This window comes from Plutella xylostella, chromosome 30, assembly GCF_932276165.1.
Source record: "Plutella xylostella chromosome 30, ilPluXylo3.1, whole genome shotgun sequence".
Classification (NCBI taxonomy): domain Eukaryota; kingdom Metazoa; phylum Arthropoda; class Insecta; order Lepidoptera; family Plutellidae; genus Plutella; species Plutella xylostella.
The window spans coordinates 2,013,058-2,035,198 of record NC_064010.1 but is presented as its reverse complement, the minus strand read 5'-3'; the positions used below and the strand labels follow the sequence as shown (position 1 = coordinate 2,035,198).

At 38.4% G+C, this 22,141-nt stretch overlaps 1 protein-coding gene across 1 annotated transcript in view; it reads left to right on the top strand.

The window, feature by feature from the left end:
• Window positions 1-22,141, top strand: part of LOC105392388 (Krueppel-like factor 8) — a 65,734-nt gene that overhangs the window by 41,887 nt on the left and 1,706 nt on the right. Inside the window, exon 6 of the mRNA XM_038121677.2 lies at window positions 20,695-20,764. Coding sequence (XP_037977605.2) covers window positions 20,695-20,764 — 70 coding nt within the window. The remainder of the gene's footprint in view (window positions 1-20,694; window positions 20,765-22,141) is intronic.

Genomic DNA, 22,141 nt, shown 5'->3' with positions numbered 1-22,141 from the left:
CTCTATCTAGGCGATACCGAAATGATCGGGAATAGAAAAAAGTACAAAGATATCATAATATTATTTACTTTTATTGTTTTTCAAAGTAGTCTCCGTGACATTCAATGCACTTTTTCATTCGATTAAACCAATCATTGAAACAGTAATTCCAGTCTGAAGTGGATACTGTCAAAACAGCTGATTTGTAAGCTTCGACCGCCTCTTCTGGGCCGCTAAACCGTTGACCACGTAGCATATCTTTAATTCTTGGGAATGTAAAATAATCATTGGGGCTCAGATCAAGGCTATACGGAGGATGGTCCATCAACTCCACGTTTTCCATATTTAAAAACGTCCTTGTTTTGCGAGCGGTATGAGAGCTTGCATTATCGTGGTGAAGGATTATACGACGATTCGGGTTAGTTTTATGAAGTTCTCTTACGACTTCCGGCAAACAAACTGTTGTGTACCAATCAGCAGTAACCGTCCTTTGTTCTTGTAATGGAATCGTAGCCACATGGCCAGTTTTCGATACAAACGAAGCGACCATTTTTTTCGACACGCTGCGTGAGCGAATAACTTTTGTTGGCTTGACCTCACCTTCGAAGACCCAAACTGCCGATTAATGTTTTCTTTCGGGCTCATATGAATAAATCCACGATTCATCACCAAAGACGATATTGTAGACAGCATTTGAACTGCCTCCATTGAACCGTTGCAGAGCAGATCGACACCAATTAACACGAGCCGACTTTTGTTCCTCGGTCAAACGGTGGGGCACCCAGCGCGAAACTAACTTCTTGACACCCAGTTCTTCATGTAAAATGGTTTGAATGGCTGTCATACCAATGCTGAGAGAAGCCCGAATCTGCTCGTATGTCACATAAATAATATAAATAAATAAATATGTGGGGACATCTCACACACGGCCATCCGACCCCAAGCTAGGCAGAACCTGTGTTATGGGTGTCGGACAGCTGATATATCTACACAAATACATAGATAGAAAAATCACCCCTTACATTAATACAGTGTTTTTTGTTGTTGTATTTACTTAATTTAACGATCTTTCGCCACAACACACGCCGCAACTAAACAACACACTTAAAACAACATTGATACTTCAATCTAATTAGTCGGTTGCAAGAAAAAACAATCATTAGTTGTAAATAGTCTACTTATCGATCGCTAATGAACGTTTTTTTTAACTAAACGTTTTCGAAACTGGACAAAAAAGGGGAAAATGGCGTCGGATGGCGCCACGCGCTGAAGGGTTCCGTATATAGCCTGCGGGCGGCCAATCAGACGTGAGCTGGCTAGGGTTGCCACAAGACGGTAGAAAACACATAAACTAACAAACGATGAAAAATTCCGACATACAACACTAAGGTGGAATTTCACCAAACGCTAAACGTATTTAGTAGCCTGTCAAACGTCTGTCAGTGAGTGCAAAATGTATTTAAAATTTGATTTAAATACAATTTTAAATGCGTTTAGCCTTTGGTAAAAGCGACCCTAAAAGTCTCATAGCTTTTAAACGGTAAAAACCGCATAAGTTAGGAACGATGAAGCCGATTTTGATAAAATATGGCTAAGAACAGTCAAGTTAACAAACGAAAAAAAACGGTTTTGCCATTTGGGAGTTTTATTGTAACATAGGTACATAGGTGGCTGTGAAGACCTAAATTCTACAGCAACATATTCTAAGGAGGCGATGGAATACGATGTTATGATTACAATTGTAGTTTCAGCACATAAGGATGCCGGACATCTACCTGCCTTCGGTTCACGGATAAAATTCGACATGTTCAAAATAGCTGAATTTAATCAAACAGTTGCAACTCCTGCCCGCTGGACTGACGACCTTAGGCGGGTAGCCGGTAGTGGTTGGATGAGCAAGGCCGAGGACCGAGTGTTGAGGTGCTCATTGGGAGAGGCCTATGTCCAGCAGTGGATGATTATTGGCTGATGATGAATCAAAATTGTAGTTCAGGTTGCAAGTGGCAACCCTAGCTCTCCCCGAAACAGTGGATCTAGGCGCCACGGACCACAATAAACTGGTCTACCACTAAACGGATTATGACCATTCAACGGATTTCTAACCAATTTTCATTGCAAACATTTATTTACAAAATTCTACACAAACATGTTTTATTTAAAAGATGTCCATAATGCCACGGCTTGCGTGTATTATCCGGTTAAATGTGGCTAACTCCTTAAATGGGTAAGAGATTATTGGGTGGCGGAATATATAGTTTTCAGTGACCGAAAACGGTTTAGTAGTCGCTGAAGTGAGGCTTAGGATAGTCCCTTGCGGTGTGAACTTAGATTAACAATGTACGAGCAAGATGGAGACTAATAACAGCCCACTTCCACCACAGAGCTCTTATTTTAGATCAGTTCGGTTAGAAGATTTGTGACTTTATTCATTGATACAATGGTTGTCATTAGGTTGAATTTAAAACGGTTTGAAAGTTAACCAAATGCGGAATTTTGTATACTGTGACACACCATCTTGTTCGCATATCGTTAATCTAAGGATGTGAAAGCATATGACGACGACTGAATGGCGTAGTGGTTAGTGACCCTGACTACTGAGCCGATGGTCCCGGGTTCGATTCCCGGCTGGGGCAGATATTTGTTTAAACACAGATATTTGTTCTCAGGTCTTGGATGTGCCCGTAAAATGGCAATAGGCCCGCCCCCTATTACATTGGGACTAACATAACACTCTGGCGAAAAGTGGGTGCAGCAATGCACCTCTGCCTACCCCGCAAGGGAGTACATTAGTACAAGGCGTGAGTGCGTGTGTGTGTGTTGTGAAAGCATATGAAGCTGTTTGCGGTGCCGGGCAACATCGCAAATACTTCGTCTTATAATTTTGCAAAATGATCCTTTGATTGTCTATTTTGGGAGGGCTGTGCCTCGGTGAAGGCCAGCTGATGATGTAGTGGTTCCTAGTTATATTATGGTGAGTAGCCCTGTCACATTGTTATTATAAACATATGTTATTCTTGTACAAAATAAATGCACAAGTAAGCACGTTACGGTGTTACTGGTATCGCAATCGTTTTTACGGTGACACTAAAACCCTGTAATCAGTCAATTCTGGTGTTTTACTATGTTCGTCGGTCCAGCGGAACGGACGGCGTCCCACAGTAGCCTGAAGAGTGTAAATTAAAGTCTTAGAAAGGTTTTTTTTTACACAGAAGGATTTTGAAACAAAGATATATAATTTGCGCACAAAGGTGTACAGTCAGCTTCATAATTAGCTATACACTTTTGTACCTTGTCAATCTGAAACAGCCTATCAATTCATTGAAACATTGACGGTTCGTCAGTTCAAAAATTCAAAATTCAAAAAACTATGTCAAGCTGCTAGCGATAGTTATTTTATCGACAAGTAACGATGCCATCACTAGTGCTCATCTCTACAAGTCGAAGGCGCGGCAGGTCGCACAGAAACCTGTCGCTTTAACGACCTAGTGTTAGATTATTAACACTGGTACTTTATCTAGGCACTCAACTCAGATGAGCGGTGAAGAAATACTGTGGTAACTCAGATTTTAAGGCCAGTGAAGTTATCGTAATGCCTTAGCACCTTATACTACAAAGCACCAAATTACTCCTAAACGGAAAAGGTAGGCCTAGCGTTATTACGCGATCTGCAATATAGAAGCACATTTATCAGCGCATCAGTAAATAGTATAAATTGGGGCCATTTGGTGTCAGCATTTTGTATGTGGTACAATTTTTTTGCTCATGGGTGTATAAAGTAGTATATCTAATCTAGTAATATCTAGTCTTCGGCGAAAAAAAATATACAACATCAAGTCAGCTTAGGATCCATCAGTCGCTGACTGACCAAAATGAAATGAACGTATAAGGGTGGATTCGACCAACGTCGAGTAACTTTTTACTCACGAGTAAACTAGCAATTACTCGCGAGTAAGCCGATTTTGCATTCTACCAAACCCGAAACCAAGATAAGTAGCTTATCCCAAGAATAAAATGTTATACCGCCAAAATTTACCGTGTAACGAGCTTATCCGAGAGTAATTTTGTAATGGCGGCGGCACATCAGCTGATTAGAAAACCGTCATAATGACATATAAACACATCTGTCAAAACATAAACAAAAGTAAGTTAATAGGCAAATTCTCAAAATAACAACAGCGAATAAAATATTAAAACATAAACAAATTCATACTATTATAATCCATTCAAACTAAGTTGGCATGTCATTTCTATTGCATGCTTTGAAACGCAACTATTTTTATTTTAGGTGCATTACAGTTTCGTTCCTCGTTCATTCAATTTAATCATGGTATAACTTGGTAGAATGCAAATGTACTTATCCTAGATATTTACTCGCGTATAAATTTTATTCCGGTATAGTTATTCTCGTGTAAGATGATGTTTGGACGAATTCGCCCTAAGGCGTACATTTACCTAGACTTCTAATATTACTTTTTAGAGAGACGTATTTATGATTTTAAGAAACCTCCACCAATATAATCCACCGATTTTTGATACGACTTCTGTATACAGGTTGTTGCAAAAAGTGTATTAGTAAACGTCACAAGACCTACAAAGTTTCTATATATAAATTAATTTTCCATAGAAACTTTGTTGGCCACGTGAATTTTTACTGTTTTTATTTTATTTTCGGGCTTAGATATAACATGCTGGACATGTAGGTTTCGGCTTAGTATACCCTTTTTGTAACACCCTGTATAAGTTGTGTCACACTAGACACGGCCGCGACGGTACGGGGTCGTTAGAGCAACAGGTTTCTCCTCTGTGAGCACATCTTGACTTGACCCGCCGCGCCTTCGCGACGCTATGTGAAGATGATGTGCTAGGGATGGGGTAGTGGCGGTAACTTTGTCGATGTCGATAGTTTTTTTTTAATTTTGTGGGTTGGTGTTTTATGGATATTTGGTTAAGGCTTTTCGTTTAAAGATAATGATTAAATCAGCTGTAAATCCTAACTAATTTTATAAATGCGAAAGTAACTGTGTCTGTCTGTCTGTCTGTCTGTTACTCTTTCACGCCAAAACTACTGAACGGATTTGAATGAAATTTGGTATACATACGGTCTAGACCCTGGGAAAGAAGATAGGCTACTTTTTATCCCGGAATTCCCACGGGAAAACTTTCTAAGGCGAAGCGAAGCTCGCGGGAACAGCTAGTAAAAAATAAATTAAATAGGTAAGTACGCTAAGTACTTACTAAAATCAAAATATAATCATAAAAAATGTTTTTCCTCCAACTTTTGTACGTTAAGAGGGATGAAAAGAGCCTCATTGGAGCCTCATTGGAAGGCGTACAGTATCCAGGGTAGTCAGCGACTGCCGCTCTTCTGACTGATTCATCCTTTCGCCACGATTACAAATGCTTATCTAGCTCTCTTTTTGTCACCAACACGATGTAAAAAAAGACTTGTGTGTTAAGGATATAAATAGCTTATTTAGTAGGTAAGTAACGTCTATAAATACGAGTAATAGCAGTTTGTGGTCAAAATTGATCATAACATAAGCTAAATCAATTTTGATTTCCTCACCAACCAAAATACAAAATACTGAACTTAATTTATATCAGTCTACATTGAAGCTCAACCCACAACCGTCCGTGTACAATTGATTCCATAAATACATATACAGGGTGTTGCAAAAAGAGGGGTGACTCATTAGGCCATTCTTAACCACTTTTGAAAGTGATCGCTACTTTGATAAAATATAACTTCTAAAACCGTTCATATTATATTTGTGTGTGTATTTCGACTTACAAAATTGCACATACATTTACGCAGCCGATTGTACACTCAACAATAAATCAAAGGTTTACAATAAATCTTTGGCTGAATCAATCATCGACAGTCAATTACCGACCTAACTGCCCCTCACTAGTGCCCAGTTTCGCTAACCCCAATACTGCCGATGTTGCATATAGATGGGTTAGGTCGTCCGCACACACCAGTGTATGTTGGATAAATATGTATTTACAAAGCTAATGACACTTTAGCCAGATGACCTATTCTATTCTATTCTCTGTGGGGGTGTTAGTACGTGCACCTGGCTCTCTCGAATGGAACCTTTGTGCATATCCCCAAGGTCTAAACTGCCTTCCTAATCTTGGACCATTTCCCATCACGCTAGTCCACTGCGGGTTGGTGGGTTCACATATCTAGATGTGCTGAATCACATATCTAGATGTGCTAAACTGACCTCTTATTTAAAATTAACTAAAAATATTTTGATCGAAGTAACTTAAAAAAGGAACAACAATTTAATACATATCGAAAAGGCTTTGTCTATCAAGAGAAGAAATGGCCAAAGACTAAATTGTCAAAATCCGTTCTAAACAACCGCTAAACATGGTTGAATGTTTTTTAAATACAATAATTAGTTTCGGTCTGTGCCGCCACCGCCAACCCCACTATACCATCACCAAGGCGTGGCTCACTTTTCAAATCTGACGAAACTTATATGGATCTGAAAGCTGTTTGACAGACGAGCGACACTGCTTATGGATTGTTAATTCGGTATGTTAAGTAAAATTAAATGATGCTGATTCCAAAACCACTTCGAGATATTGTCCTCCTAGTAAATGCTTTCATTGATAAAAAAAAAAAAAATAGCGAAAGATTCCGATTTTATTAACAAATACATAAATATACTTTGTTCTTCAAGACGCTCATCAAGGTCATAGTTTCAATATTTGTTCCTCTTCTAAAATTGCAATAGTTAACAATGCTATTATCACTGTTAGTGTATCAAACAGACAGGGAACCATAATAAAGTACCACAGAACACCTCTTTTATGGTGTAATTATGCATTATTTTAAAAATAAATTTCTTTTAATGTAACACGTGACGTCACGCTGTACAAAAGGACCGGATCTTTAAAAAAATAAAAAAAAATTACCAAAGCATTAAAATCTAAAATCTTCTAATTAGTGTCTCAAATTCCCACATACTTCAATAAGAAATGATAAAAAAAATAACATAACAATACTTAACATACCGAATTGCTAATGTGTCAGTGGTGGTAACCCAAACGTCGCTGTGCGGACGGCCTAAGCTCTTCTCACTATATCATACTGCAGTGCGTCGCTACTAATATTTACCGGCCGCATTAGTCTTGTGGTTGACGGCTCGCCTCTCATGAGGGAGTTGCAAGTTTGATTTATTAATCAAACCAACTCAATAGTCATGTAAATCTAGCCTTCTGTGGTCTACTTTGTAGCTTGTGGCTGCTTGAATATCGTGCCTATCCATAGATAGTATTAATTTGATAGTATTTATGACTACCGAATGGCGTAGTGGTTAGTGACTACTGAGCCGATGGTCCCGGGTTCGATTCCCGGCTGGGGCAGATATTTGTTTAAACACAGATATTTGTTCTCGGGTCTTGGATGTGCCCGTAAAATGGCCATAGGCCCGCCCCCTATTACATTGGGACTAACATAACACTCTGGCGAAAAGTGGGTGCAGCAATGCACCTCTGCCTACCCCGCAAGGGAGTACATTAGTACAAGGCGTGAGTGCGTGTGTGTGTGAGTGCGTGTGTATTTATTTATACACTCACGGGCAATGAAAACGTTCCACTTACAAATTATTACCGTTTTTAGTTCGTAATATCCTGATGCTCTGTTAAATGTGTTTCAATTTTGCAAAAGGCGTCATTAAGCCAGAATTTTCCGCTTAGGAGTAATGTGGTGCTTTTCTCAGTGGAACCTTTTCATTGCCCGTGAGTGTATATTGTATGTTTAACCTACTATGGTGTACTTTGTAGCTAGTGGCTGTTCAAATATCGTACCTATCCCTGAATAGTGTTTATACAGGGTGTTAAAAAAGTGTATAGGAAGCCGAAAGGGGGTGACCCCCTGAGTCACCTCCTTTCAGCTTAGTATACCCTATTTGCAACATCCTGTAGATTCTAGTTGTGTACTGTACACTAAGTGCCAGTTTCTATAACTCTATCTATCCATAACTGGTAGTTACTTTCATACGATTTTGACACAATGAAAGGTTACAATCTGTCAAAATCGTATGAAAGTAACTACCAGTCATCGATAGATAGAGTTATAGAAACTGGCAGTAAGTGAATTGTACCTACTCATTAAAAAACGGCGATACGGATCGCGACCCATCACGTGAATTGAAATGTATTGCGAAAAGCGGGTGTCTCGCTTGCGAGTCGCCTCTGTCTACCCCTTCGCGGATTACAGTCGTGAGCATAATATGTATGTGTCATCACATCATCACAACCCATCACGTCCCCACTGCTGGGGCATGGGTCTCCTTCCAATGAAGGAAGGGTTTTAGGCCTAGTCAACCACGCTGGCCAAGTGCGGGTTGGTGGACGCCAACACAAGCAAGATAGTTCTGAGAGAGTTGTCGGGTAAGTGGGCAACCCGACTGTCAGATGTTTTCAAGCCGCCCGAAGGCCTCTGACTAGGCTTTACGACTGTGTATGTATGTACTTATGTAAAAAGCGTCAGATCGAATCTCCTGCACCAAAGTGGTGAGAGTGACAATCTTAACCACCGATCGGCCATAACAGTTCAGCCTTATTGTCGCGGTACACGTAATATTCATAAATCCTAGACTAATTCTAGTGTTCGCAGTGTGAGAATCTGTTTGTAGGCGTTTGGTCCAAGTTTAGAGAGAAAGAAGGAAAATAAATTTATTTCACGCACACAGAAACAACACAAAATGGAGTAAAAAAAAGTTTTTTTTGAGTAATATAAAAAATGGCACCTGCTCATATTTTTCATCCCTCTTATAAATGTAATAAAGATAAAGATAAAGATAAAGATAAAGATAAAGAAACATTTATTCGACACATAGACAGCAACAACAACAAAAAGAAAAATACAGACTTAAAGAAAAGAAATACATATACAAGATAACAAGGCCAAAAAAATAATAATAAAAAATTAACATGAGGCAAAAACAAAAATACAGGCAAAATATAAAACAATAACACAACGGGTTGCTGTCCGGAGTGTCGAAACGGCACCAGCTCAGCATGAGCTGTGGACAGTAAGGCCACAGCGCTGATTTTCAGCTGGCCCTTTTAAGTGACCTCAGTCACGTACACGAGTACCTACTTAGCTATTTACAAAAGTGAGTGTAATACAATAAGTGATGAAAATAATGAAAAAGTTCCAGTGACAATTTACCTTACTCCTTCTTCTTCTACTAGTTCACTACTGGAGGTTGCCGGAACAGCAGACCCCTAAATGAAAAAAATAATATTGAAGTACATTTATCAGCACATCAGAATATTAGGAACGAAAAACGTATACTATGGGTCATTGATGCCTGAAATAAATGGATATTATTATTATTTCGATCAACTGATAAATTCAAGCGGTGGCGATCCGGCCACCATTTTCTTTTTTATTTAGTTTGAATTATTTAGATAGTAATAATAATTATGTTTGTAATATGTTTAGGTTTCATTAAATGTTTTAAAAATTGGGGTCATTTGGTGACGACATTCTGTAAGTAGAACTTTTCAAAGTTCGTGACTGTATTTAAAAAAAAAAAACTCGCTTATGAACTTGGACCCCGCATTACTCAGCAATCAGTTGTACCAATCAAAACAGTTAAACGGTGCCTATCAGTTGAAGGTGCTACCGTTACAGCCTACATTCATCTAACTGAGTGTAGACCTTTCGGATTATAATGGATAGAGTACAATTTAGGTTTAACTAACATTACATATCACTTTTAGCGATAAGGTCGCCTATTGTACTTATACTCTTACTTTTTAATGTAAGAATTTTATGTTGTGTGTGTTTTCAGTAAAGTTATATTGTGTAACTTATATATGTAGTTAGATCATTTTTTTGTGTCTATTTTGGTTTAGATGACAAAAGCTTCAGTAGGTGTTTCATAATATTTTCGGGGGCTTTAGATACATACTAGCTTATGAATATACATGTGCAAACTAAAGTCGCCAATAGAAAAAAATATAGGTATCTTATTTTCGAAAACCTTTTTCTAAAAAGCGACTATGGAAAATGTTTATAGGTAATCCAAGCATTTTGTATATTAAAATAAACTTCTACATTCTAGATATTAGATACTTTACATATATCAGATTAGATACATTACATATATCAGATTAGATACATTCTACATTATAGACTTATAGAGCCTTACTTAACGCTAGTTCCAAAAAAATAGTAAGTATCCTAACTAATATTATAAACTAGCTGTTCCCGCGCGCTTCGCTTCGCCTTAAAAAGTTTTCCCGTGGGAATTCCGGGATAAAAAGTAGCCTATGTTCTTTCCCAGGGTCTAGACCGTATGTATACCAAATTTCATTCAAATCCGTTCAGTAGTTTTGGCGTGAAAGAGTAACAGACAGACAGACAGACAGACAGACAGACAGACAGACAGACACAGTTACTTTCGCATTTATAATATTAGTTAGGATGCGAAAGTAACTGTGTCTGTCTGTTACTCTTTCACGCCAAAACTACTGAACGGATTTGAATGAAATTTGGTATACATATGGTATAGACCCTGGGAAAGAACATAGGCTACTTTTTATCCCGGATTTCCCACGGGAAAACTTTTTAAGGCGAAGTGAAGCTCGCGGGAACAGCTAGTAATAAATAATGGACATGGCGAATTTTGCATTGTGACTTAAGCAACTTCTTAATCAATCTAGCCCAAGATATCTCTTGGCTTATTCACTTCATAACAAGTCATACCAACGACATTACACAAAACATACCATCACCTTTTAAGGTTCTGTACAACGGACTCGCTATAATTAGGCTTTAACTTAGTATTGTCCAATATTGTACGTTATTGTTCGATTAAATTGTCTTTTAGACTGTTATAACTTAATACTACGGTTGTTAGGCGCTCCCGAAAAGGCGGTTTGCCTGGGGCAAACTAAATAATGTTATAGATCAATTCTGGGCCGAGTTGTCGGCCTAAACGGGAATAGGGCTTAGGGATATAGACGGTCGAATGGCGTAGTGGTTAGTGGCCCTGACTGCTATGCCGATGGTCCCGGGTTCGATTACCGGCTGGGGCAGATATTTGTTTAAAGACAAATATTTGTCTACTCGGGTCTTGGGTGTTAATATTTATATTTAATATGTATCTATCTATGTATTTGTGTAGATATATCAGCTGTCCGATACCCATAACACAGGCTTTGCCTAGCTTGGGGTCTGATGGCCGTGTGTGAGATGTCCCCTCATTCTATGCTATGCTACCTATACCTATTACTTTTGTCATTTTATACCTTTTGTATGTGCTATGCGTTTGCATATGTGCGTTTTTAACCCCTGACGGAAGGGGTGTTATAAGTGTCTGAGAGTAATATAAGTCAATGCGTTTCTGTGTATCTGTTTGTATATCTGCCTCCCAAGCTTAACCCATTTTCGTTTTTTTTTTCGGTTTATAAAAGGTAATTTAAACCGGAGTGTTCTCAGCCATATTTACCAAAATCAGCGTAGTCGTTCAAGAGTTATGCGACTTTTAGTGTTGAATGTAGGGGGTTGTTAACGGTGGTGGTAACCCTGCTGAGCATTATTTATTATGTATGTATTTAAATGAGCAGTGACATCATATAGATAGATAGATAGATTCTTTATTGCACACAAACACAGAAATTACAATAGAATATGCACAACATAGACGGTACAAATGGCGGCCTTATTACTATGAGTAATTTCTTCCAGACTACCTCGGACGAGAGAAATTATACAAAAGAAAAGGGGAAAGTGCAAAAAAATACAAACATAACTTAGCTTAAACTTAGCATATACCTAGCTTAAACTGTAGAATGTGTATGGGTAATATCCAAACAAAACTGATGTAAACCCCAGATTATTAAGTTATAAATAAGCGTTGAACTAACAAGAACGCTAGTTAAGTAATATAGGTACGAATATAATAACTTGGTATTGGCAAAGGCAAGCCATGGCTTAAATGCAGTGTCTGATACAGTGCTCAAGCTTGGTACCTACTGTACTTTTTGTATTTGGTCATAAAATTTGACGAACATGAAAGAAATTGTAGTACTTATAATCGTTTGCAATAGAATCCAAAAATCATGTAAACAAATATGGCGGGCTGACATTGACAGCGTATTGTTTATGCCCATAGTGATGTCATAGTGTTCTAATTAGATTAAATATATAAGCCATAGACTATAAAATAAAACTGATTATACCTACCAGGCGAATGGAAGTGACAATCTGATCAATTTTCGCCCTACGACATTTGGAAATACGCGAAAAAAAATATGCTTCTCCATAGTAAAAAAGCCACATGACCATCAGAGTTTCTCGAAATTCAAAAAGTCCGATTTACTGCCTTTATAACTATAATAATATAGTCACATTCGTTTAGTGGGATACCAGCAGTGGGAACACAAACCAGGCTAATTAAGAAAAAGAAGTAGTAAATAGGAATGTTTATATTAATTCTAGGTTCTATAGACCATTGTTATTAAATACGATTGTTTTTTTTTTACTGCATTGCTTTCGTCCACGTAATTTATTAAAGAGCGTTGCTATTGGTCCTAACAATGACCCATCACGCTTTATCAATATCCGAAATAAGCCGGAGACATACCTACTCATTACTCGTTTGTTAATTACAAATTGACTATAGCTTTATACAGGGTGAATCTTTCGTAGGTGCATATCCGGAAGTATGTGAGACTCACCCTCATTCTCTATGAAAGACTCACCCTGCATAATTGGCAGCTCATTTATGTATGAGCTTTGAGCAGTGATAGTTCGTACTACAACGACCGAATGGCGTAGTGGTTAGTGACCCTGACTACTGAGCCGATGGTCCCGGGTTCGATTCCCGGCTGGGGCAGATATTTGTTTAAACACAGATATTTGTTCTCGGGTCTTGGATGTGCCCGTAAAATGGCAATAGGCCTGCCCCCTATTACATTGGGACTAACATAACACTCTGGCGAAAAGTGGGTGCAGCAATGCACCTCTGCCTACCCCGCAAGGGAGTACATTAGTACAAGGCGTGAGTGCGTGTTTGTAATTCGTACTATTGTAGCCAGAAACTCTGGAGTTACACCACTGTACCCCATATTTACGACCATGGCCGAGCCCCGCCAGACAAAACAATAGGGCTTTCGAAATTGTCGTACGTAAATACTGATTAAATGATTTTCCACAAATAATTTATGTCCATTAGGAATTATTTGTTGTGGACAAATAATTTAGTGTTATAGGGCGCGCGTATATCTGCTCTAAATGGGCACGGAATTAAGTGCCGGCCTAATCTATACGCAGCCTTAGTTGGGTCTGAGAAAGTGTGTTTAGTGTATACAGGGTGGGGGTTTGTCAGTGGACTAGACGAAGATCTTCTTATGTACGTACTTGCTTTTTTATGTTGAATCAGTTGGACGTCCTCGAGATTGATTTCAGGTGTTCTTATATGGAGAACAAATTTATTCGTTCAATATTCTTAAATATGTTTGAATATGACACTGATAAAATTTGGTCCTATACAGGTTGTTGCAAAAAGGGTAGAGGTACTAAACCGAAACCTATATGTGCAGCATGGTAAGTATATCTAAGCCCGAAAATAAAATCAGAATTTCAAAATTCGCGAAAAAAAAATCATTTTCCATAGTAAAAAGTCACGTGACCAAGATAGTTTCTATGAAAACGGAAATTTTTCTTCGTGAATTTTCAAATTTTGATTTCAGACCCTTTTTGCAACACCCTGTATGGCCGACCGAATGGCGTAGTGGTTAGTGACCCTGACTACTGAGCCGAAGGTCCCGGGTTCGATTCCCGGCTGGGGCAGATATTTGTTTAAACACAGATATTTGTTCTCGGGTCTTGGATGTGCCCGTAAAATGGCAATAGGCCCGCCCCCTATTTCATTGGGACTAACATAACACTCTGGCGAAAAGTGGGTGCAGCAATGCACCTTGGCTTACCCCGCAAGGGAGTACATTAGTACAAGGGTGAGTGTGTGTGTGTGTTTGTAACATCCTGTATATTTATTTCGTCCTAAGGCTGTTTCCGTCACGATCACTAATAAAATTTCACCTTGCCTTGAGTCTTGATAGACGTTGTAGTAGCTATAACGTTTTAACGGCTTGACTGATACGAAATTGAATTACACAGTCAATACATAGATCCGTGTTTAAGCACCTTTCCTTTCCATTGAAATGTTTAATCACAGTTCGGTCCAAACAACTTGAAAGTTCCTGAATTTGGCTGCGATTTAACTTTTGTAAGTGCTTTGTCAAACTAATCAAAGTTTGAATCGAATTGTGCCAATGACAAAGGAATAAAGAGAGGACCTGGCATAAAAATCTGTACTTAAAAATATATCGTCGTCTCTTTTAACTTATTGGTGTTATCCTACGTAAAAAGGGACAACAGTAGTTTTGTCTTTGCCTAAAATTAAAACATTGCGACCGGTCGCCATTTTGATTGACATCCAAACACAAGGTACTTCAGCTGTCAAACAGTTTGTTTGTTTACATTTTTCAAGAAAAAACCCGCCATTTTAATTGAAACCAAAGTTTAGGTAGGCGCATTTTTTTCGTGGATATGCCATGTCCTCTCTTTATTCCTTTGTCAATGAATTGTGCTCACTCGCTCGTCCATCAGTCGCCAAAGTCAACAGTTATTACTGAAACATTATTTACTGAAGTCTGTTTTTTTTTTCTCAGATACTAAATTGAAAGATTCTGAACGGTTCATCAACAGTCGATTGTCCCGCCAATAAAACGATACGTCACTTAATCGCGGGTCAATCTTTGAACTTTATAGTAATAAAGGTACATAGTACTAAGTTTATAAGGCTTTAAAAGGCCACAAATCAACACTAAACACCCAGTAAACACCGGACTAGTCTGACCAGAAGCTACGCCCACCTCAGAAATGCAGAAAGTGTCATTTACTGTATCGCTAAATACCGATCGGTTCTGTTATCTTGAAACCAGTCTTTAATTTTGTCTGTCTGTCATTGCCGATATTGATATGTCGTTGTAGCAACAAGGGTTGGCTATTGGCTGTTACAGGTCTGTTTCCTAAAGCGCGAAAATCTAATAAAAAAAAAACACCCACTCACGCCTTGTACTAATGTACTCCCTTGCGCGGTAGGCAGAGGTGCATTGCTGCACCCACTTTTCGCCAGAGTGTTATGTTAGTCCCAATGTAATAGGGGGCGGGCCTATTGCCATTTTACGGGCACATCCAAGACCCGAGAACAAATATCTGTGTTTAAACAAATATGTGCCCCAGCCGGGAATCGAACCCGGGACCTTCGGCTCAGTAGTCGGGTCACTAACCACTACGCCATTCGGTCGTCTGTATGTATGTATCTGTGTAGAAAATATATCAGCTGACTGATATTACAGGCTCGGCCTAGCTTGGGGTGTGATGGCGTTATGTGAGATGTCCCCACAAATTATTACTCAGTAAAAAAGTTTGGCATGAAGTCGGCATGGGCTACCGTGATCCAAGCGTTATACAGGGTGTCCCAAAAGTCAAAGTAATCCCTTAAAGGGCTGATAGGTCAGCTCATGAGAGATTTTACTTTTACTCATTCCAACATGACTTACCCTTAATAAATTCAGTCAGATAAATTTCCTTCAAACAATTTTACATCGAGGTCGTTTTGTACTAAAATAGCAATAACTTTTTTGTTAATTGAAACAATAGCAACGTTTCGTACCATTTTGGAAACTGCATTAAATGAACAATCTTTTCAAATGAGGTGCCAGGTTTGCGTGGTATATTTTTTTGTACAGTATGTAGAGTCAAAGTTGTTTATAAAAAAATACGATTACCTTTTATGACTTTGAAAACCGTGTTTTTTTAAACATACAGCATTACTCGATATTTATTTTGACTGCGATCAATAGCATGGTTAGACAGGGTGATGCAACACCAAACAAATTCTAACAATATGGATTTTTGTACCGGCGGCACGCAAAAAACTGATCCAAGGTGTCGATTTTCAGCAAATTTATAAAAGTGCCAATATCTCGAAAATTATCGAGTTTTTTCTAAGGTCATATTGTGATATTCTGGCCTCTCATGAGCTGACCTATCAGCCCTTTAAGGGATGACGTTGACTTTTGGGACACCCTGTATTTATTATTTAATACTTTATTGCACAAATAAGACATAAAAGTGTACACAAGGTGGCCTTAATTTTCTACCAGCCAACCTACAGGAGGTATATTACAAGATAAGATAAGATATTCTTTAATGGTACACAAAAAACATGGACACATTACAAAAAAACTTATCTAACCCATATATGTACAAATGGCGGCCTCATCGCTTAAACCAATTTCTTCCAGACAACCTTTGGTTATAATTACTTATTTATTTTTCATGCATTTTTTAAAATAAAAATAGTGAGTAGATAGATAGAATACTCTTTATTTGCACACCAACAAAGAATCATAGGAATTACAAATTGCAACTTAATTAGGGTACAAAAGGCGGTCTTATCACTAAAAGTGAGTATTGGAACGTTCTAGAATAACGTAGAATGGTTCGTCTTCGCAATCAGGGTGGTGTAGCAACTGTCCGCAATGACATACCATTACGGCGGGCGTGTGTCGCCAGCATGGGCGTAGCAGTGGAAAGGTGTGTGCCAGATCTCTGTGGCTGTGTGTACAATGTTGCCGACATTTGTGGAGGGTATGGAGCAAAGACGACCGAATGGCGTAGTGGTTAGTGACCCTGACTACTGAGCCGATGGTCCCGGGTTCGATTCCCGGCTGGGGCAGATATTTGTTTAAACACAGATATTTGTTCTCGGGTCTTGGATGTGCCCGTAAAATGGCAATAGGCCCGCCCCCTATTACATGGGACTAACATAACACTCTGGCGAAAAGTGGGTGCAGCAATGCACCTCTAATACAATGCAATATAATAAATGCCTACCCCGCAAGGGAGTACATTAGTACAAGGCGTGAGTGCGTGTTTTTTTTTTTATTATTTGTGGAGGGTTGAGTTTTAGCACTGAAGTCGGTCTGTAATTATGTTTTAGACAGTGCCGACTATTATCCCACACGCGGCACGGGGTTGTAATCGACGACGATAAGTCGTTTAATACGCTTTCATCGAATGACAGCGCCGTCTCTATGATGAATTGCGATAAAGTGACGTTTATCTACGTCGATAACGAACTCGTGAAACGGCAGCAGGTAGCCATTATCAAGACATTGTACGACAGGCCCTAAGTATAGTTTCCTACATCATTAGTGCCTACTAAATTAAACGATAACATTCGGCTGATCACGGTACCACTCAATCTGAACTGGAAAGGTAAGCGTCCACGTTTCGGCATTCGGACGCATCGCATTCCGTATTCTTTGTATACTTAGAAATTCACGCAAGTGCGTCCACTTCATCGGCATTGCTCCATACATTCACGACAATCCGTTTTGTGTGATACGAAAGAGACCGATGGACTGACGACCTTAGGCGGGTGGCGGGTAGTGGTTGGATGAGGAAGGCCGAGGACCGAGTGTTGTGGCGCTCCTTGGGAGAGGCCTATGTCCAGCAGTGGATGATTATTGGCTGATGATGAAAGAGACCGATAGGTGGGCGCTTACGCTAAACCGCGTCTAAACGGCAATTACATTATTCAAAGCGAACCACACATTCGCTCAACATCAAATTGAATGATAAACCGCGTAATTGGACTCAGCGACAACATTCCCGAGGCCTATCTCCGCAATCTACTCCACTTCACCTTGGCACGGCTCTCGACGTTCTGCACACGAGACAATCGATGTACAGGGTGTATTATTTATTTATTTATTTGAAAGAAAGAAAGAAAGAAAATGTTTATTCAGTGCACTGCAAACACACACCAAAAACAAACAGAAAAAAAAGTAAAAAGTACACAAAAAATAAAATAAAAACAAGGTAGGTACAGTACAAGGTCCTGAAAACGGAAGTGGATCCTAACTTTTAATTACAATGATAAATACTTTTCAGTTGGACTGTACAACTATTTAACTCTTTATTGTACAAATATTACAAATAAAAGTACAAAGGGTGGACTTAATGCTAAAAGCATTTTCTGCCAGTCAACCCGCACGAGGTACAGGAAGAATAGGTAATAAGGTGTACAAAAAAAAAGAATAACAAAAAAGGAAAAGAATAGTAAACCAAAGTCATGTTTCGTTATGGTCAGTTAGTTTTTGATAAACAATTGAGATGGTATGATTGGCATATAGAAAACCAAAGCATAAGGGTCTCAGCACTTATAAGTAACGTAAAGGGATCGCCTCTTTTTCATTTGTCAACCAGGCGTTCGCGAGCTCGCGTTCTACTGGTTGACAGGAGAAAAACAGGCGATCCCTTTACGTTACACTTATGCGCGGTGACCTTATATCAACCTAATGACAACCATTGCACCAATGAATCCTTACTAATCCTTACTAATATTATAAATGCGAAAGTAACTGTGTCTGTCTGTCTGTCTGTCTGTCTGTTACTCTTTCACGCCAAAACTACTGAACGGATTTGAATGAAATTTGGTATACATACGGTCTAGACCCTGGGAAAAAACATAGGCTACTTTTTATCCCGGAATTCCCACGGCAAAACTTTTTAAGGCGAAGCGAAGCTCGCGGGAACAGCTAGTAAACTCATAAATCTTAACCGAACTAATTCAAAAATTCTCAGCGGTACAAGTGTTGTGTTATTTGTCGAGACGTTTCTTTTGCACTGACACTCCATCTAGTCCGTATTCAAATATTGTTGCTTGCACCCCATGGTAAATGGTGTAGTTGTAAATCTAAATCTAATCTTTTTAAATCTAAAGTTCGTCTCCACTACCTCCAAGAGCAGAACATTCAGCTTAACTGATCCCTATCTATGCGATGATGATGATAGTAATTTTAAGTTTATGTATGTATGTAATGTATGTATGTATGTATCATGTATATAATTATTTACTTATATTGTATAGGTATAGTTATATTAATATTTTGGTTAGGTACTCAATTTAGACCATCTTCTATCGTAAGCACTACCAATCACTTTTTCAACATCACCAAAGGTTAACTGATAGAAAATGCTGCTAGCATTAAGTTCGCCTTTGTAACAATTTATTTTGTTCAATAAAGAGTTTAATAATAATAATAATAATGCTATTAGGTGTCAACACACCCTGTATACAACACGCGATACGTCGTCGTGGTCGACAATATATTGGCACAGGACAACGAATTAGGCGTAACTGTTAGCCGAACTATTGCTGCTGTAATGTAGGTTTGTGTATAATAATAATAATAATGTCCTCCTAGCCGAATTTCGACTACGGCGGCCAATCTCATTTGAGATCAGCCATCTACGCAGGAGTAGATTATAGTGCCCAAGTGTGTGCGCAGTACACAGGAGCACTCTCTGTTCCATCACTCTCATAGCCCAATGGGACGGATTGACCGACACGACTGGAGAGAGCTAGGCGCAGGACCGACTGCTTTACATGCCCATCCGACAGCATGGATCGTTTCACTATTTCGGACAACAGATGATCAGCCTTCTATGTCCTAACCAAACTTAGAACCACAATTCAGAAACACTAATTGATGGTCCCACCCGGGAATCGAACCCGGGATCTCAGGGCCATGAAGCGAAGCTTTAACCACTAGACCACAGAGGCAGTTAATAGTTTGTGTATAATAGTAATAGTGAAACCAATATAATACTATCATTACACCTACCGAGTAGAATGGTGAGACAGTATCCCCGGCCGAGCACTACTACTAGCAATTGAACGAATGATCGGCCATACTTGAAAAATCGATTCAGCCGATTTAAAATGATATTTTAGGATTTAGTGGTTGTTTATCGGCCTCTCCATGTAGGTAATAAAGAAGCGAATTATGTGAAACCTGTAACCACACTGAAATTTGTCTCAAATGAATTTTACAAACGTTCAAAATACACTGCAGTTTAGTTTCCCTTTACCCAACCACTCAAGATTGATAGAATCCCAGGGCAAAGATTTAAAGTCGATTTGTTTTTATCGTGCCGCTCGCGTAAGAATGCCGGCCTAATCCCAGTAATAGGTTATAGACTTATAGGGCTAACTGCCTACCTAGATTGGACAAAAACCTAGGCTTTAAGTTAGTGCGTGCGCCTTGATTTAGTGCTTGTCGCAAGGGCTAGGCCTTGCGTCATGCGGACGTGAGTTCGTAAAAACTTGACGAGGTGAGAATACAGAGGTTTGCAAAAAAATGGTGATAGGATCGAAATAAAAAATAATTCTTTTGTAAAGAAATAAGACCCTTTTAAAGTTTTTGGAAAGCAAACTTAGTGTGATAAGCAATTTTTATTACACCTTTCAAAACTTCCTAATCTATTCTAATTTATACTTACCTGTAGCAGCAAATGCATTTTAACATTGCCAGCCATTTTTTAACGATATTTCGTCTACCGTCTATACCTACTTTTAGACATCAAAACTTAAACTACGTACTTATAAACATTTTCTTCCTTACATCGAATGAAAACATTTATAAATAAAGCTGAATCTTTACTAATGTAACAAAAACTTATGAGTATTTATAAAAAATGTGCCTATGTATTTGCAGGTTCCAATCTTCTGTTGCACCTTGCACCCCACCCAAAGGTGTAAAAAAAAAAGTGAATAAAGTGTTTAAAAATAAATAAAGTGTTTATTTTGTATTTTCCAGGCGCCACCTCCCCGACTCCATCGAAATGTGCGAAGCTGGACCAGTCCACCTCGGCTCTACTCACATTTGAGTAAGTTGATACTTTTTACGTAATGTGGGACGCCCACCTGCCCGGTGGATCTTAAACCTTGAGCCCCAGTTTTACCATACTCTGTTAGATCATAACAAGGGATTAGCTTTAGACTTTTGACACATATGTCAAGAATTTTATATGGAGATGACGTATACAATGTAACCAGGGATCTAAATGATCTAACATACTATGGTGAAACTAGGCATAAACAAAACAGCTGCTATACGGTGATTTGTGAAACATCTGTCAGATTTATACAAATGAAATGAAATGAAAATATTTATTTGCCTATTTGGTTTAGAAATGGGTTCCTGGGTCCCAAACTAGGATACCCTGTGCTATGGGTAGCCAGGCATCCTTCGTATACTCAGGTGACAATAACAAGAAGTTAGGAACTATTTAAAATTTATAATTTACTTACATAATAAGATAGTATTTTAGAAAAAATATACTTATATTATGTTTTAGAAAAAAATAAATTCTGTAGGTAGTTAGCAAGTAGGTACGTACATAACACAAGTATAAGTATAACTTGTTTATAGCAATCAGTTAACGTTTAAGTTTAAACAACAAAAATGATAGGGTAGGTAGTGAAATACTTAAATATTACGATCGATATGATAAGTGTTCAAGCAGCTAATGAATAAGGAACATTTTATGTGTTCCGTATCCTCATTACAAATCATGTCAGTTTAACAGACACACCCATGAGCAATTAAAAAGTTCTAGTGAGAAAAGCACTAAATTACTGCTAAGCTTAAAAAAACCAACTAAAAAAAAGCGAAAGTACAAAGTACAATTTATGTTTGACTTTTTTAAATTAATTGAAACGATATAAGATGGACTTATGAATGTTACCAATTTTAAAATGTTTTTTTATTCACCAATTTAATATTAAAAATATGATCTCCAAATTATTAATTCTAATATTTCAATAAACGAAACGAAAAAAAAACATTATTTCAGTAGCCATTTGTTTGTCCACTGCTGGACAGATAATTAGGGACACTGCGAGTTCGCCATTTATCAAAACAAAACAAAAAACTTAGACTTAGACTTGCGTGATGGTCTAACCACCGGTTAGCTGAGGTCGAGCCGGCATCACGATAAGATATTGATTGACAGATAAATAACCAGTTATTAATAAATTTATTGTTAACGTGTAAATCGTAAGCGAAACCACAGGTTTAAGTGTGCGTTAATTAATTAAAGACTTGTGGTAGTTTTTAGCGACTGTTCTTTTGTTGGATCTGAGTCATGTACCGGCGTAGCTATCATACATCACTAGTCGTGCATCCATCCAAAGGTTGTCTGGTAGAGATTGCTTTAAGCATTAAGGCCGTCTTTTGTACTATTTTTTTTTAAGTTTATAAG